Source organism: Manis pentadactyla, chromosome 12, assembly GCF_030020395.1.
Source record: "Manis pentadactyla isolate mManPen7 chromosome 12, mManPen7.hap1, whole genome shotgun sequence".
NCBI classification, from domain to species: domain Eukaryota; kingdom Metazoa; phylum Chordata; class Mammalia; order Pholidota; family Manidae; genus Manis; species Manis pentadactyla.
The window spans coordinates 31,749,026-31,767,855 of NC_080030.1; the positions used below are offsets into that span (position 1 = coordinate 31,749,026).

General features: G+C 38.2%; 1 protein-coding gene across 1 annotated transcript in view; it reads left to right on the top strand.

Annotated features, from left to right (window-relative positions):
* The window catches only part of PDE10A (phosphodiesterase 10A), a 270,323-nt gene that overhangs the window by 244,140 nt on the left and 7,353 nt on the right, over positions 1 to 18,830 (top strand). The window contains exon 19 of the mRNA XM_057490292.1: positions 16,801 to 16,912. Within this exon, the coding sequence (XP_057346275.1) occupies positions 16,801 to 16,912 (112 nt within the window). The remainder of the gene's footprint in view (positions 1 to 16,800; positions 16,913 to 18,830) is intronic.

Sequence of the window (18,830 nt, forward strand, 5' to 3'; positions counted from 1 at the left end):
ACATTGAATTAATATTATTCTATCTCTATACAATGTAAACACCTTAAGAAACCAGAATCTATTCATACTTTTTGTCTTTTTTCTGCCATTGTTACATATTGGTATATGTTCTATACCCCATATTATTTTTTACTAAAAAGTCAATTGATTATTGAGGAATTTCTGACAAGAAAGAAAAATAATCTGTCATATTTTCCCACATATATTCTATTTTCAGTGCTTTGCATTCACTTGAGTAAATCCAGATTTTCATCTGGTTATCATTTACCAAAGAGCTTCTTTTGTTTCTTAAAATGTGTTGACCAAGAGTTTCTTTCGTCATTGTTCATCTGCAAATACCTTTATTTTGGCTTCACTTTTCAAAGATGTTTTTGCTGCATTTAGGATTCTAAGTTGGCAGGTTTTCTTTCAGCATTTTAAAAATGTCGTTCAGGTGTCCAGTGGGATCCTTTTTTATTGCCTGCTGAGAAATCGGTGATCATTCTCATTGTCACTCTGTATAATATGTCTTTTTATTCTGGCTGCCTATAAGACTTTCTCTGTACTGATGTTGTCAGCACTTTGTAATGTGCCTGTGTGCAGCCATCTTTCTGTTTATCCTGCTTGGGGTCCTCTGAGGTTTCTGGGTCTGTGGGCTGCTGTTTTCAGAGAAATGTAGGAAAGTTTCGACCTTTAATGTTTTCAAGTATTTTTTCTACCCCATTTGTCAGTTTTCTTATGAAACAGTAATTACACTTATGACAGATCACTTAACATGGTCTTACAGGTCATCAGGATGTTTTCAGTCTTTTTCCCTCTCTGCACCTCAGTTTGGGTGACTTGGTGTGATCTGTCCTTAATTTTACTGATCTTTTCTAACAGTCCAATCTGTTGTTAATTTCATCCAGTGATTTGTATTTTTTACCTATTGTATTTTTCAGTTCTAAGATTTCTTCTGGTTCATTTTTATAGCTTCTGTGTCTCTCCTAAAATTCTGTATCTCTTCACCCATTGTAACCAAATATATATGTTTTTTCTGAAATATATATTTCTTCCTGAAGGTTCCTTAACACAGTAGCTATCTAAAAATCCTGTCTACGTGTCCACCATCTAAGGCCTCTATGGGTCTGATGTGCTGACATTTTTTCTTTGGACTATGGAATACTTTGTCCTATTTATTTGTCCAGCAGTATTTAATATATATATATATTACTACTTTGTGGATAACATGATCTGTTACCTTTCTTGATTCTGTTACCTTTCTGTGAAGATAATCGACTTTTATTCTAAATCGCCAGGATTTTCCTTCTCAGCTTCCATTCTCTGGCAGCCCCAAACCTAACCTCTGTACCATGTGACTTTTTTTTGGGTGCTAAATGACTGAGCCATGCTTTTTGCAGAAAGCCTATATAAATGTGGATCAAACCAAAGGTTTCTGCCTTTTTTCAGCAATGCCTACAAAGAGTCCTTTTTAAATTGTGTTCAAGTTTATTTATTCTATCATTACCAGAATCCTAAAAATTTGTTTTCTATCTAGCCATTTTCTTATGTTCTCTATATCAGTTGAAAAAATTAGCATCTTGCATTTTCTAGGAATGCATCGTTATCTACAAATAAATATTATTTGTTCCACTTCTCTGATACTGATACTTATTTTGCTTTCTGATCTTACTATAGAGCTAAACCTACAAAACAATACTGGATTGTGATGGAAAAAGCAAGTATGTCTACTTTGTGCTTGCTTTTAATTGCACTGATTTTAGATTTTTAATTTTTTATGTGATGTTATTTTTTTTATAAATTTGACTTGCTGACATTTTTTTCTTTGGATCATGGAATGATAAACCATTTTTATCATGTATTTTTTCTTTATATCACTTTTTATTAGGAATTTTATCAAATCCATATCAGTGTTCCATTGATACATGGTTTTCCTCATTTCTTAGTGTAATGATTTCTTATGTTATTAATAGATATTTTAGTTTCCTCATTTTACGCTATCCCTGAATTCCTTAAACACTACTTTCCCATGGAATTACTCCTTTAGTATATTAAGGAAATAATGTTTTCTCTTTTTAAAGCAATTTTGGATCTGATCCACTAATTGATACAGTTTACTTTTTTGTATGCTACCATTATTTTCTATTAATATAATGCTAGCTTTATGAAATGAAACTGGGAAGCTCTTGAGCTTTCTCTCTGCTCTGAAAGAGTTTAATAAATAAAGTTATCCATTTTGAGAAGGCTAAATAATATTCATTTGTGAAATCATGATAGTGTAGCACATTTTAAAATGAAATATATTTAATAAACTTTCTAATGTCTGTATGGTTTGAGGCTTTTATTATTCCATTTTACTTCACATCTTGATCAAATTTTTCTACTAGAAAATCATTTTTCCTTTAGACTTCTTATTTCAAATTCATAAAAAAGTTACACAAATTATTATTACTTAAAATTTATATTTTATATATAATAGAAAATATATTTGTAATTTACTATATTTATAATTACCTTACTATACTTACATATTATCTGTATTTGTAATTACCTAATCCTTAATATTTTATATTTTTGTTTCTTCCTTTGTTGCTTAATCAGACTTTTTAATTGTTCCTGTTCTGTAATCTTCCTTTTGTAAAATTTATCCTTTCTTTCTTGCGTAGTTGCTGTTTCTCTCCTTTTAACTTTGTTTTCTTTATACTTTTCCTTTTCTTCTCAAATTGGGTTACTAAAAATGTATATGTATGTATTATCATCTGAGTACCAATTGAACTGTACCCTGTAAGGTTTTGATGAAATGCTCTTCTTTTCCTTGGTTTTTAGATTATCTGTCATTTCTGCTTCTACTTTCTCATTGATGTAGAGGCTATTTAAAAAGAATTTCTTAATTTCTAAATACCTTGGGTATTTGTGTTTTTTGTTTTCTGAAAACACTACTTTGGATTATTGTTAACAGATTATGACTTATGAATGGTCACATATTTTTTCTAATTTCACTATAAGAAAAATGAGTGATAAAAACAAAAATATAGTTAGATGAGGTTTATATTATATAAAGTTTAAATATATGAAAGCAATAGCACAAAGAACTGAGTTACAGTAAATATAGAATTACTGTTGCAAGGTTCTTAGATCTATACAAACACTGAAGAGTAAGGTGTTAAGAGGACCAATACAAATTTTACATTTGTTTTAAATATGAATATTATAATCCATAGAGAAACTATGAAAAATACAGTAAGTATAGCTTTTTTTAAAAAGGGGGAAAAATTGAATAGTAAAAAGTTAATTTGACTAGCCCACAAGGAGACAGGGCAAGAGGAACAAGAACAGATAAAACAAATGGAAACGAATATGAGGAAGGGAGACTTGAACATAATAAAACTAACAGTTAAACGTAAATGGACTAAACTACTTTAATTGAAAGCTAGAAATGGTCAGACTTGATAAAATAGCAAGATCTACTTCTATGTGTGTATAAATATACACTTTGAATAGAAAGACTCAGGTTGAAAGTAAAGTGATGGAAGAAATATATGCCATGAAAACAGCATAAAAAAGTCATGTGACTATATTAAAATCAAAATGGTTTTAAAGACATAATATTGTGAGATGTAAAGAGGGATAATTAACCATGATTAAAGGATCAATGCATAGGAAGACATAACACTTCAAAATGTGCATGTACCTAATAACAAAGCTTCAGAACACATGAAGAAAAAAAAATATAAAAAGGAAAAGACACAAATCTAAAACCATAGTGGGAGAATTTTACATTCTTCCTCAAGTAATGTATAGAACAGGTACATTAAAAGTTAGTAAGGCTGAGGAAAATAGAAGACACTATCAATGTAACTTAATTTACATTTCCAGAATACTACAAAAACTGTAGATACATATTCTTCCCAACTGCACATGGAACATTTATGAGATAGACTGTGTGCTGGTGCATTAAATAGATCTCAATAAATTACAAAAGATTGAAATTATAGAGTATTTTTTACTGCAATGGAAATAAAAACAATAAACTATGTAGAAAATCCCCAAGTATTTAAACAGCACACTTATAAATAACTCATGAATCAAAGGAGAAATTACAAAGGGAAACAGAGAATGTATCAAACTAAATGATAATGAAAAAAACTATATCAGAATTTGTAAGATGCAGATAAAAGTGCTGAGAGGAGGAAAATCTGTAACTTTAAATGCCTATGTTAGTCTTTTAAGACAACACATTAAGCAGCTACAAAAAGAAGAGTAAATTAAAGCCCATCTTGAAGCAGGAAATCAAGAGAGTAGCAGTTTGGTTAAGACAGAAAGCAGCAAACAGGAAACTAATGATGCCAAGAGTTGGTGCCTTGAAAAAGTTATTAAAATGTATAAACCTCTAGCAAGACTAAGCAAGAAAAGGCTTATCACCAATATTAACAGTAAAGTAGAGGTTATCAGTACAGGTTACAGACATTAAAGGGGTAATGAGATTATTATCAATAATTTTATATAAATGTAGTTGAAACTTACATGAAATGGACTAATTCTTTGAAAATTACAACGTAACGATATACAAACTAAAAAAAATCAGAGAATCTGAGTATCCCACTAAAGAAATTTTATTCTTAAACCAAAAAGATTTACAGGACCTTGTGGTTCCACTTGTGAACTCTGTTAAACATTTGTGGAAGAAAAAATATCAATAACACAAATCTTTCTGAAAGTTGGAGTAGGAACCACTTACCCCCTTATCTTATGAAGCCTGCATAATCCTGATAGCAAAATCTGACACACACATTACAAAACCAGTAAATTAAAGATCAATGTTCCTCATGGACATGGATGCAAATTTCATAACAAAGTATGCTATCAATTTTCTGCAAATACTTCTCTAAAAAATGCAGTCCTAATCAAAATCCCAGCAGGGTTTTTTTTTGTACACATTGAGAAGCTGACCTCAGATTTATATAGAATACAGAATACCTAGGACGGTCAAAACAATTTTGACAAAACAAGCCACGTTGAAGGACTGACAAGCTGATCTCAGGGCTTACTATGAAGTAACAATAATCAAAACAGTGTGTGTTGGTGTTAGGGTAGACAAATCGTGATAGGTCCCAGAGGACTCACACTATGTAGCCTGCTGATTTTCAACCAAAATGTCAAGATAATTCAATTGGGAATGGATAGTCTGTTCAACAAATGGCTCTTCAATTATTGCTGTTTCAGTTGGATGAAAGACCAAATGCAAAAACCAAAATATTATTAAATTTCTAGAACAAAATATAGGAGAGAGTCTTCATGCCCTTGTATAGGCAAAGATTCCTTATATAAAAAGCACCAGTCTTCATAGATGTTGGTGAAAGGATACCAACTTCCAGTTTTAAATGAACTAAGTTCTGGGGATCTAGTGTACAGATTGGTAATTATAGCTGACAATACTGTACTGTGTACTTGAAAATTGCTAAGAGTAGATCTTCAGTGTTCTCATTACAGGATAAAAGATAACTATGTGAGGTGATGGAATGCTAATTGACAGTGGTGATCATTTCACAGTGCACACATATATCAAATTATCACATTGTACAACCTAATATATACAACTTTGATTTGTCGATCATATCAAATAGTGAGAGAGGACATCTTTGCCTTGTACCTGATCTTAGTGGGAAAGCTTTAGTCTCTCACCATTAAGTATGATGTTAGCTAGGGGATTTTTATGAGGAAATTCTTCCCAGGCCTAGTTTACTGAAAGCCTTTATCGTGAATGAGTGTTAGATTTTGTCAGGTGCTTTTTCTGCATCTATCCTAGGGTAATGTGATTTTGTTCTTTAGCCAGTTGGGGCAAATGATATGAATGGAGTACTCTGATTTTTGAATGTTGAACTAGCTTTGCTTATCTGAGACAAAGCACACTTGATCATGGTATATAATTCTTTTTATACAGGGTTAGATTAAATCTTTTAATGTTTGTTGAGGATTTTTACATCTGTGCTCAGGAAAGCTGTTAGTCTATAGTTTCCTTTTCTTGTAGCATCTTTGTCCAGATTGGGTATTAATTCTAGCTTCTTGGAATGTGTTAGGAAGAGTTTCCTCTACTTCTGTTCTTTGAAAGGGATTATAATAGAGAATTGGTGTAATTTCTTCCTTAAATGTTTGGTAGGATTCACCAGCTGAACCCACTGGAACCTGGTGCTTCCTGTTTGGAAGGTTATCAATTATTGATTCAATTTCCTAAATAGAAATAAGCCTGTTTGGATTACGCATTTCTTGTGTGAGTTTTGGCAGATTGTATTCCTCCAGGAATTGGTCCATTTCCTCTAGGTTATCAAATTTGTGAGCATGAAGTTGTTCATTGTATTCCTTGATTGTCCTTTTAATGTCCATGGCTCTGTAGTGATGTCCCTTGTTTCATTTCTGATACTAGTAATTTGTATCCTTTTTTTTTCTTAATTAGACTGGCTAAAGGCATATTATATTGGTTTTATTCTTTCTAAAGAACCAGCTTTTGGTTTGGTTGATTTTCTCTATTATTTCCTGTTTTCATTTTCATTCATTTCTACTCTAATTCTTATTATTTCTTTTCTTCTGCCTACTTTGGATTTTATTTGCTTTTCTTTTTCTAGTTGCCTGAAGTGGGAGCTCAGATTTTTGTGTTTATGTCTTTCTTCTTACCTAGTATATACATTTAATCCTGTAAATTTCCCCTTAAACACTGCTTTCACTACATCTCACAAATTTTATTTTCATTTTCACTTAGATATAAATATTTTAAAATTTCTTTTGATTCCTTATATGACTTATGTGTTATTTAAAAGTGCATTGATTAATATCCACATTGATTAATGTGTTTGAGGATTTTCTAGGTGTTTTGCTGCTATTGCTATCCAGTTAATTCCATTGTTGTCTGAGAGCATACATTGTAGGATTTATCTTCTTTTAATTTGTTAAGGTGTATTTTATAGCCTGGAACAGCCTGTTTTGGTGAATATTCCATGTGAGTTTGAAAAATTGTGTTTTCTGCTATTGTTGGATGAACTATTCTATAGATGTCAGTTATATCCAGTTGTTTGATGAAGTCAGTGAATGTAAGTATGTCCTTACTGCCTTTCTTCCTGTTGGACTTGTCCATTTCTGATAGACGGTTATTGAGGGCTCCAGCTGTAATTGTGGATTCATCTATTTCTCCTTGAAGTTTTATCAGTTTTTATCTAACATATTTTGATGCTCTGTTGTTAGGCACATAGAGTTGAGGACGTTTTATCTTCTTAAGAGAGTTGATCCTTCATTATTATGAAATGTTCCTCTTTATTGTTCATAACTTTCCTTGCTGTGAAGTCCACTCTGTCTGATATTAATGTAGCTACTCCCATTGTCTTGTGAATAATGTTAGCATGGTATTTCTTTCCTTATCCATTTACTTTTAATCTGTATATGTCTATATTTAACGTGGGTTTCTTGTAGACAGCATGTAGTTGGGTCTTGTTTTTTTATTCACTCTGATGATCTTTGTTTTTTAATTGATATATTTATACTATTGACATTTAAGTGATTATTGATGCATTAGTACATGCCATACTTGCTACTGTTTTCTATTGTTTGCACTTGTTCTGTGTTCCTATTTTTGTCTTCCACTCTTTTTCTACCTTTTGTGTTTTTAATTGATGATTTTATATGATTCTGTTTTCTCTTCTTTCTTGGCAGTAGCTATACTTTTTTTGTTTTAACGTTTTTTAGTAGTTGCCTTGGAATGAAGGAGTTTTTTCAGAACTAAAAGCAAATAAGAACATGAAAGTTTGCTCATCTTTAGCCATAAGAAAAAAACAAGTTAAAACAGCAGTGATATACTACTATATATTTACGAGAATGGCCAAAACTAAAAAGACCTACAATACCAAATGTTTGCAAGAATGTGGAGCTACAGAAATGCTATTATATCCCTGGTAGGGGTATGGAATACAAAACTGCTTCAGAAAATACTTAAGAATTTTCTTATAAATCTAAACATATGCTTTCTCTGCAATTCCACTCTTAGGTTTCTCAAGAGAAATGAAAGCATATGTTCACACAAAGACTTGGACACAGTGTTCAAAGCATCATTTTTCATAATATGTCCAAAATAGAAGTGACATCAATGTCCAACAGTAGGTGAACGGACAGTTTCTGACATTCATGCAGTGGAATGCTGTACTCTTCAGCAATACAAACAGTGGGAACTGCCCATTCATGCAGTCATGTGGATGAATCAGACAGACATTATGTTGAGCAAAACCATCTGTGACATATGGAAACATTTTTATGAATAGGCCAGACGAATCAGTAGTGTTAATGACTGTGACAGAACTTAAACCGGCAATTGTTGGGGCTGACGAGGGACATAGAACTGGAAAGGGCAGACCGGTTTCTGGGTGATGAGGATGCTCTTGTCTTCATTGGCGTGATGGTTTTGGACTGTACACATTTTCATACTCACTGAACTACCTCCTTCAAATATATTCATTTCATACCTAAATTAAAGCATGAGAAACAAAAGTATACCACCTAGAAATGTGAAACATTTTTCAAGTGTTCTTAAACAAGTAGAGTGTGTCGATTACATCAGTATGTCTCTAAGTGAAATCAGTAACAAACCGAATGGTCCTTAATTCACCAAGTGAGAACGAGTCTCAGTGAGGTGACAGGAGGTAAGCTCATAGAAGCAGTCCGTGAAATTCTGTACAGTAGTGAGTAAGCTCTTCATCCAACTTAAAATTACGACTGAGTGCAGTGTTCACACAGTTAACATGGCTGGTAGCCTGGCATGGGTTTCTGTATGGGGCTTCTGTCACGATGTGTGTAAGGAACTGCCTGATCCCAGCCATTCTTTGTTGTTCCAGGAGAGCTGAGGCACAGAGGTCAGCCACAGGAAGCTTCCCCCTCAGCCTCAGAACAGCCCTCGTGGCTGTTGGAAGCCCTTCTTTTCTTCTCTCTGTGCTGGAGCCCCTTATGACACCTGAGTTAACATGGACATCCTTTCCTCTGTGACTAGGATGTATATTCCACCACCTGTCCTTGTCATAGACGTGGGTTTGACCCACACGTTCCACACATGGCGTCACCTGTGTCTGGACGGCCATTTCTCTAGCAGGGGCTACAGTTCGTGGACATATTTTATGAAGACGGTAGAAATAGCTCACGTGGGCACAGATTGGACAGATAGCATCCCCACATCATGCTATTTTGACACCTTCCTCTTCATATTCTTGTCCGAGCAATTCCTGTTCCAGAGAAATGTGAACATGGGCTGCCCCCGCCAAGCCTGCTGACCTTGAGTATTGATGTCATTCACTTGTAGGTGCCTCCTGTTCTGGTCCATAGTCAGGGTGGCCAGGGCTTCTCTGCTCTCCATTTAAAAAGGATGCTTCTCCAATGCTGTTGTTTCTTTATTAGTTTATGTGAGGTCTGTAAGCTACAAACAGATTTTTAAATAAAGTTTATTCTGTTTCTATCATTTTACTGTTTACCTTTGCCTTTCAACATGGTATCTTTCTTTGGTGACACATTCTTGTTCCCTTTGGAGACTTGGTTTCACCTGCTGTTTCTGGTGGGCATTTACTTCAGCCCAGTAATTTTTTCTCTAATGTAAACACCCCATTTGGTTTAGCTTGTTTTGTGCTTTTAAGAAGTTAACCTGTCTGACATTGTTGGAGTGTTTGTAGTTATATAATTGATAATATTTCTTAGATGATAATTTTTGGAGACACTAATTTACTTACTCCATTAGATAGTTGATAAGTGACAGACAGCAGCCTCTCCGCTTATACCTAGATTTAATACTAAAATACCAAAAGATGATAGGATTTGTCTGAGGAAATCAATGGCAGACTGGTCAACAATGAAGTTACCTAAAATGTGATTAGGTAACTTCATTGTTGACCAGTTGCACAGGGTTCATTGTTTATGTAGAGAAATGCACCTCTTATTTAAACTGAAAACCACTGTATTTCTAAACCATGAGGCAAGAGAGATGAAAGTAGTACTTATAAAATCATTTTATTAGTTATATGTACCTACCTATTTTAAGTCTAAAAATGTTTAAATAGATATCTTTTCTTCATTATCAATTAGTTGGTGAGAAGTCAACACTGGAGGTTAATATTTTTAGGACAATTCTCAAACTATTGATATTCTCTTTGTTTTGTGAATATTCTATGTTAAAAGCAGGGTGACCACATTCCCTCCTGGCCAGAATCATCTCTGTGAACACCTTTTGCCCAGATGTGATTAATTCACATTAGTGCCTCCTTTCACTTCCAAAGCTCTGTTGGCTTAGATGTGAATTTTATGGTTCCATTTCTCTATGATGTCTAATCAGAGAACAGGACGTCATATGGTGGGAGTAATAACATTCTAGACTTTAGTCCACTTTGGGGCCCAGGGTTATAACAGAAAATACCTTGCACATAGAAGCTGTTCTGTAAGTATTTGTCATGTAAACAAATAATCCAGAATGACAGTAATAGCAGGTGTGGCTTTTACAATGTGATTTTATACTCATAGTAAATCCTTGATTATTGGCATTTTTATGTCCTGGAAATCGACAGTGTTTTGCACACGCTGATGCAACTGGAATCTGCCTCTGTGGTGCACAGTCTGTCTAGAAATGGATGGTATCATCTCAGATGTATCAACTGTTAAAGCCCAGGGTTCTTTTTTTTCACAAGTGTTCTCTAGAGCATGGCAGATAATTATTTTATATTGGAGGATCTGAAGCATCCTAGATAAAGGCTGATGGCCTCAGTACTTCAGGGGTTCATCAGTTAGGAAAGCATATAGTCCATGAAAGATAAATCCTAAAACACAGAGTTTTCTTTTTTATCATATTGGAAAGTTGAAGACAGGTCGTTTCTGGCTAAATAAAGTTCAGCTGCCCAGTGATGCTGTCAAGAAACCAGACTTTTTCTTTGTTTCTGCCCCATCACCCTGGGCATGTTGCCCTTGAATTGGTCTCTTATTCTTGGCTCAGTGGACTTCACCCAGGGCATTCTCTCATCTTATAGTTCTCTCATTGCTCCACTCATTCTGGAGCTGAATGTCACTTATATTGACCTAATCATTGCTGGAAGTCCCAGGATTCTGACTCTCCCTCCCTTTTGTCCTTACCAATGGTCCTTGCCACCTACCCTTGACTTTTACTATTATAACTTGTATGACCTTAACATTGTGGCCATAACCCTGCTTAATGCTACAAGGTAATTTTATTTTTTATTTTGAAACTGAAACAACCAGAGACCAATTATGTATGAAAGTCATGTTCATGTGTTTTTCAAATGTAGATGAATAATTCACTTTTATATTGGACATATGTACAGTTTCATTTTTATCAAGATTGTACATTTCATAATAAGTTCTTTAAACTTTATAAATAGTAGAACCTGACAAATGATCTAATTGCCCTAGAAATGAATCATCAGGGGGCAGTTTGAATCTACCTTATAATGATATAAAAGATGGACAGGAGGAAGCCCAGGGCGCCAGGGAAACAAATGGCAGTTTGAATAACTGAGTTCTTCACTGACGTTTTCCTTCAGGTCTCTTTCCTTAACCACAATTCACCATGACTAAAATGATTCACCTTTGGAAACCAGCTCTGTACTCAGACCAAGGGCTGGCAGTGACAGCTTGATTAAGTTTTCCACTGAAACTAGTGCTCATTGTCCCCTTTTGACTGAAACTAACCAGAACATCCACAGAAATCAGAACATGATTCCTGAATCACAGCATCTTTCTGAAGGGAGAGGAACGTACATAGTCCTATAAGGACCACTTCAGCAAACAGCAAAAAGACCGAATGTGTTTTGAGCTCTGAAATCAAGTTAATGTATCCTTTAAATATTAAAATGGCAAATATATGAGTTGTTAGGTTTTATAACTTTTATTTATATGCACTTTATGTTGGAACTGCCTTCCTCAAACATGTTTTAAAAATAATTGCAAAATTTTATCTCTGAAATTAGCATTAGGAAATACATAAATGAAAATGTTTATTCTCATCTTAATCCCAGAGAATATTTATATCCTTCAAAGACATTCCTTTGCCACCCTTCTTCTGAAATCTTTCCTTGATTTAGATTTAAGGGCACTTAAAGCGTATGATGTCAAACGCTTGAACAATTCTTTAAACGATTCAGAAGCAGGACAGAAAGGTGTGTGCTCTTGCATAGCAACTGCTTCAGCACACGTCTCTCCAATGTGTTTTGTCCTTGGACCATGTGCAGGGTTCTCCAGCATTTTCTTAACATGACAACATCGATTGGTCTTCACCTGTGTAGCACAAGGATTTTACTAGGCAAATGGGTTTTAGGTTAGAGTATATTTTAATAACAGTAAATTCCTCTGTGATACACATTTGTTCAAGATTGATTCTTCACCGACCCTTTTCTCTCTTCTTAATGATATTTTTAAAAGAAGCAACACAGTTACGGTTCTATAAAATTAAGAATTGAGAAATAAGTTGATTTTAATGAGATCACCACCATAGCATGCTAATGCTTATATTAAAGAGTTATTATTTGTGTCACTGGAAACATTCTTCTTTTGGTTCTGCAGCATCTTTAGTCTCATTTAATGTTTAATAAATCAGCTGCGATAGGTCATGTTATGCTAGAAGTACAGTAGTTGTAGATGTGTGTTAGGTGCTCAGTACAGTCATTTAAAATTCCTCCAAAATAAGTTTAAAAATAAGAAAAAATCATTAAAATGATCATTTGAATTATTTCAAACATTAGGTATGACCTGATTTTAAAATAAAACAAAGGAATTAAAAATGAGGGTAGCTGGCAGTTTCTAAACAAAACATCCACGCGTACATCCCCCACATGCTTGACTTTCCTGTAACCATGGACGCCACGTCAGTCACGGCCACAGCAGTCAGGTGCCGCCCGCCTTGGAACAGCAGGCTGGCCTTTGCCCGGAGCCTGTGCGCACGTGCCCTCAGACAGGCAGGATGCCTTTGCTTTCTTCTCTCTCTTGTTTCTCTGTTTTCTTATGGCAGTTTCCTTCTGGCCTATCCAGACACTTTACCCTGGGTCCCCAAATACGAATGGCATAGATTTTCTTCGACTGGTAGAAATTTTGACTAAAAACCACTTTGCTATTTCTGTGCCATAATGGTACATGAATAAAGAGGTGCAATTCAGTATTTAATGGTTCAAGTTTTAAATGTGTTTCTAAGTGTGAACAGCTTCTTAGGTCTCCCTCTGGGGTGAGATAGGGCTCTGTGTGCACGATAGCCTCTTTTTGGCCTCCAGATCCACTGACCGTGTCTTTGACCTTGGCCTCTTGGTGCCGAGACAGCAGCTCGCTCGCTCTCTCTCCAGCTCCATCTGGATTCCGCCTCTGGAGGCACTCACAGATCGGGGTGGGAGGAGGAGAGCTGTGTGTTTGTCCCCTGACTTCACCCCCTTGTGCCCCGTCTAACGGGGTTCCTGGGGGAGGCTGCCTGACAAATCCAGCCCAGGCTGTGCGCCCTTGCCCGTCAGCCCCGGCCACCTGCCCCATCGCCTGCCCAGGGCCTCGCTACCCCTCGGTTTTCCTGGGTCTGCCTTCCCCACTCTGGTGAGGAGTCTCTTCAGTCGCTCCCTGAAGCCTCCTGGCCGTGTCACCTGCCTCACGGTAGGACCCTAGCTGATACACCTTGTATTAAAGTAGGTGAAGTTAGCGTGTTTTATGGGGCTCCATTTCTTCATTTTTATCTCACTTTAAAGAGTTTGTAGGTATGTGAGAGGCTGGAATGAGGTGAACATCAGGGTAGAGATTTCAGGGACTGAATCTTACATTCTTGGCTCCTTGTAGAAATTGAGCCGGCCATTCAGGCTCTTGAATTCCAGATATTCACACAAACAGGAATTGTAATACTACCTGAGAATTCATTCTTTGCATTAATCTTCATGGTCTGCCTGAAATCTTCTATAAGGGGTTCCTTCAGTCGCTCCTCCATCTGCTCCTGCTTCTCTTCCAAGAGGACGGCGTATCCTGGGCAAGTTGCCCTTACAGAGCGCATGGAACAGGGTGGGAACGGTGGGCAGGCAGTGTGTAGAGCTGGGGCTGCCTCTGCCCATCTCTTACCCCACCTGAAACCCTGCAAGGGGTGTCATGTCTCTTCCCTCTGTGATGTGTGGTGACTCTGTGATCTTGTGATGTGAGAGGAGAACTATAAAATAGGGTGGCCCTGGGCAGCACACTTGCACTCTGAAGAGAGGTGCTCACTTTGAGGTCATTCTGGGTGCACGCTAGTGATGTGGGGGAGCGTGGTGGGTGGTGTCAGGGAGAAGGGAGAGGGAAGGGGAAGGAGGCAGGGAGGGAGAGAGCTGCCTTGTCATAAAGCCCCTGTAGATGTTAGCGGTTTCACCCTGACATCTGTAACCTCCTACTTCCCCTGTTCCCACCACAGTCACCTGCCACCCGCTGCAGGTACTGCCGTGATGTCCTCCAGACAGCCTCTCAGAACCTTCCTTGCCCCCACAATTCCACAGTTCATTCTCCCTGAGCAGACCTGAGCATCTCTAAAACGTACACCATGTCACTGCGCTGCTACCAGCTGCCAGTGGCTTACCACCAGACTTGTGGTTCAGGCTCGGCTCGGCTCTGGACACAGCGCACGCTCTGGCCCACCTCGCCCCTGCATTTCAGCCAGGCTGGCTTCCTGCGCCTCCTCAGACGCACCGCACCGTTTATACATGTCTGTGAACTGTCTTAACAATTGGCATGCTTTTTCCTCTTGATCTACCTTTTGAACAAACAAGTAATATGCTCATTTCTTTAGAAGCCCAATTCCAGAAATAAATATTCTTCCTTTAAACCACAAGATGTTAGGAAAAGTACCTCATGAGGAAACAGGGAATTTCTGGTCACTTTAAGGGTTCTTCATATAGCATCTGTTTTGGGTCACAGGGAAGGTACTAAGTCTCATCAATGGTTTTAAAGTTACCGAGGCTGCCCTGTTAGAGACATGATGTTCTCTAGACGTGAGTCCTTATGAAAAGTAAGGTTGTAGAAAAGATCGTTGAGGCACATGGGCTAAAGGAAATAGGCTGATGGAAAATACAGGAAGGAGCCTTGTGAGGGATTAGCATCGAAGACTCAGACCACAGACAAAGTGGGGCATCCCAGGGAGCACCACTCAACCAGACCCCCAGCACAAGCGACGGGTAGGTGCTCCTCATGGGCTGCCTGCCCCGGTCGCGATGGGCTGTGGACCCAGGGCAGGGCTGCCACGGAGGGGGTGTCTGTGGACCACGAGAGGTAAGGCAGCCTGTAGCAGCCATGGACTCCTGCGGCTCACTGGGGTTTAGATATGAGCTGGAAAAGATAACATCTTCTCACCCATTACAAGGCTTTGTATCTTTCTGGATGATTTGCCTCTTAAAGTTCTTTAATTCACTTCAGAAAAGTTAAAGTGCATACATTAAAATTCTTTAAAAACCAGTGTTTAGTGCTGTCATCAAGCATAGACTTCATGTAGGGTCATTACATGTTTGTAGATAAATCCATTCAAATCACAGGGGATATGTCTGTCTGAATTCTTTAAGCAATTTTTATTTTACTTTAAGAGGAAAGATTAAACCAAACCATATTTAGAAAACAAAGTCATACATGGAACACACAGTTATAAGTGGAAAACCACAGAAAGGAAAACTCATTTCAGCGTGGAGGGTGGGGTCTGTGAGGCGAGTGGAGGCTGCGCCTGTTGCTCCCCTGCGCCTATCGCTCCCCTTCACCTGTCACCCCCCTGCGCCTGTCACTCCCCTTCGCCTGTTGCTCCCCTTCACCTGTCCTCCACTGTGCCTGTTGCTCCCCTGTGCCTATCGCTCCCCTTGGCCTGTTCTCCCCTTCACCTGTCACTCCCCTTGGCCTGTCTTCCCCTTGGCCTGTTGCTCCCCTTGCTTGTCCTCCCCTGCGCCTGTCGCTCCCCTTGGCCTGTCCTCCCCTTCACCTGTCACTCCCCTTGGCCTGTCCTCCCCTTGGCCGGTTGCTCCCCTTGCTTGTCCTCCCCTGCGCTTGTCGCTTGTCGCTCCCCTTGGCCTGTTGCTCCCCTGTGCTCCCCTGTGCTTGTTGCTCCCCTTGCCTGTCCTCCCCTGCGCCTGTCGCTCCCCTGCACCTGTCGCTCCCCTGCACCTGTCATTCCCCTGTGCCTGTCACTCCCTTGCCCCTGTCGCTCCCCTTCGCCTGTCTCTCCCATTGGCCTGTCACTCCCCTTCGCCTTTTGCTGCCCTGCACCTGTCACTCCCCTTGGCCTGTCGCTCCCCTTTGCTGCTCAGTGAGGGAGGGGAGCACGGGAACGCCTACCTCTGTTCAGGCCTGTCTTCTGTCCTTCCACCTTGGAAGTCATTCCGTTTCTTTGTACTTCATATTTTCCTTACACAAAATGAAAAGATTGGGGTAGAATTTTATTCTTTGATATTTCTTCCTACTCTAAAAATGTCCAAAATTCCATGTAAGTGAAAATCGGGTCCATGGTTGCAAACGTATTCCACGGGACTGAGATGGTTACAGAGCCATGCCCACGTTATACTTGATTTCAGTGGTGACGCTGAGGTGAGAGGAGGGTATGGTGTCCTTTTCATGGGGCTGCTGGGCGAGGGAGCTGATCTTACAGTCAAAGCAACACTGCTCATTAATCCCACTAGTTTTCCTGTCTGCTAGTTTCATCTGCTCTTTAATGCTCTCTTTTCCATCACCAAGTAATGTCTATTGTAAGCTTCACTTCTGAAAACGCAGAAGTCTTTCTAGTCCTTATTATAAATGTACAAATACCTCATTGACCAGTTTCACATTATTGTGTTCCAGAGACCGTGTCATTGGTTTGATGATGACTGCCTGTGATCTTTGTTCTGTGACAAAACTGTGGCCAGTTACAAAATTGACGGCAAATGATATATATGCAGAATTCTGGGCTGAGGTATGTTCTTGGTTTTTATATGAACAAAGATAATATCAAGAGATGAGGAAAAAATCAGGGGACAAATTAAATATATTGATAATTTAGTAACAATATCTTAGTTGCTCATGTTGCTAGTTACTTCAGAAAACTTGCTGATCACATAAAATGAAGGACTTAGCATTTATTTATTCAGCTATAAAGTGAAAGCAATCATTCTGTTACATCCTACTTGAGTTCTGATCTCAGCTGAAATAGTTCAGAAACTTTCCCTTAGTTAATAGCCAATCTTCTGTCATCCATTCAATAAGTGTTACTGGTCATTACTTCATAGTAATCATTGGAAAGAGTATTAAGAGGGGCCACAGTATCATGGGCTATATATGCCCACAGTTAGAAATTTGAGGGAATAATCGTTTTGTACAACAGACATATGAGCTTATGTAAATATACAAAATAGTCAAATCAAGTGCAAATGATAAGTTCTGTAGAACATATGGGGTGTTAATTCATGATATCTCCGACATGTGAAGCAACCATATAACTTAACTTTCATTATACCTTTTCTCAACTGAATTATCTAACTTATCAGAAATTAGTATTTTACTCCTCAGTTTGCTATCTCAATTGTCCATGAATAAGGAGAATGTAATTTTCTTACTTAAATGAATTCACAAATACCTAGGTCCCTGCATATTCAAAGATTACTTTATGAAAAAATATAAAACCTTTGTGTGCCACCTCATTTGAAGAAGTAAAAATAAATTTGGAGGACAAAGAGTTCAGTAGATTCAAACCATAAACACAAAAAATAAAAACCAGCAAATCATTCAGTTAAAAATTTAGTAGAAACGGTTTAAATCTTGAATTGCCTCATAATGGTAAAGCCAAAGAATGTTGCATGAGGAGCCCAGGCCTGAGCTGATCACACTCACGGGGTCACTTCCTCATGCACTGTGTGCACACTCTCTTGTGTGGGTTTTTTTCTTCGTGTTGTGTGTGTGTCAGAATCTAGTGCATCAGTGTCGATTTAGGAGGGCTGTTTAAATGCACATGCCCAACTTTGTTATCACAGTCAACATCATTACACGTGTGTGTCTGAAAGTACATTCTCTAAATATCACCTTGATTACATTCTCTAAATACCACATGAGAAGACGAGACTGAAATTAGCTCTTTGTCTTGCAATTTTATTTAACTGATGTATTTCCTACTTTAACAACTATATTTGTATTCTAAAATACAAACCAAAACGTGACAGAAATGTTAGGTAGTGCGTTTTTAGTCCACAAAGATGGGTAAGCTCCCAATATGCTCATAGATGCTGTCTTCAAGGACCACATGGTTCATGGGAGGAAACAAGTATAGTCAACAAGTGTTGCCATTTGATCTCCAGATATTCATAAAATCCACTCTGATCCTCATCTGCTCTCTCCTCCCTGCCCAGGCCGCCACCAGTTCATGCCTCAATTTGTGCTGCTTTCTGCCTGAATTCTTGTCTTTACATTGAGAATCAGAGTGACAGTAATTAAGAGTGTGGTCTCTGTGCTCTCTGGTATCGTGTTGCTTGAGCTTAAAATCATGTGTTAGCATTTAGGGTGAAACCTCAGGCTGTTTTTCTGACATGTCTCTGAGCTTCCATTGCCACATTTGGAAGTTAGGAGTGACTTCAATCCTGATGACATTAGTTCCCTTCTTCTAGTCCTGTCTCTCCGCTGTCGTGATACCAAAATAGTGAACTTGAACTACAGAGCCCGCTACCTCTCGGGGTCCGTGTCTCAGCCCCTCTGGACTCTCCGTCGGGGCTTTCTCGTCGCCATCCAGGTCTTCGTCCCACACGGTGGCATCTGCCCCAGGCACACTCCCTCTCCTCTGCAACCCCGGCCTCTTCCAGCCTCCCCGCTGCACACCTGCCACAGGACCCAGCTGGTGCCTTTTT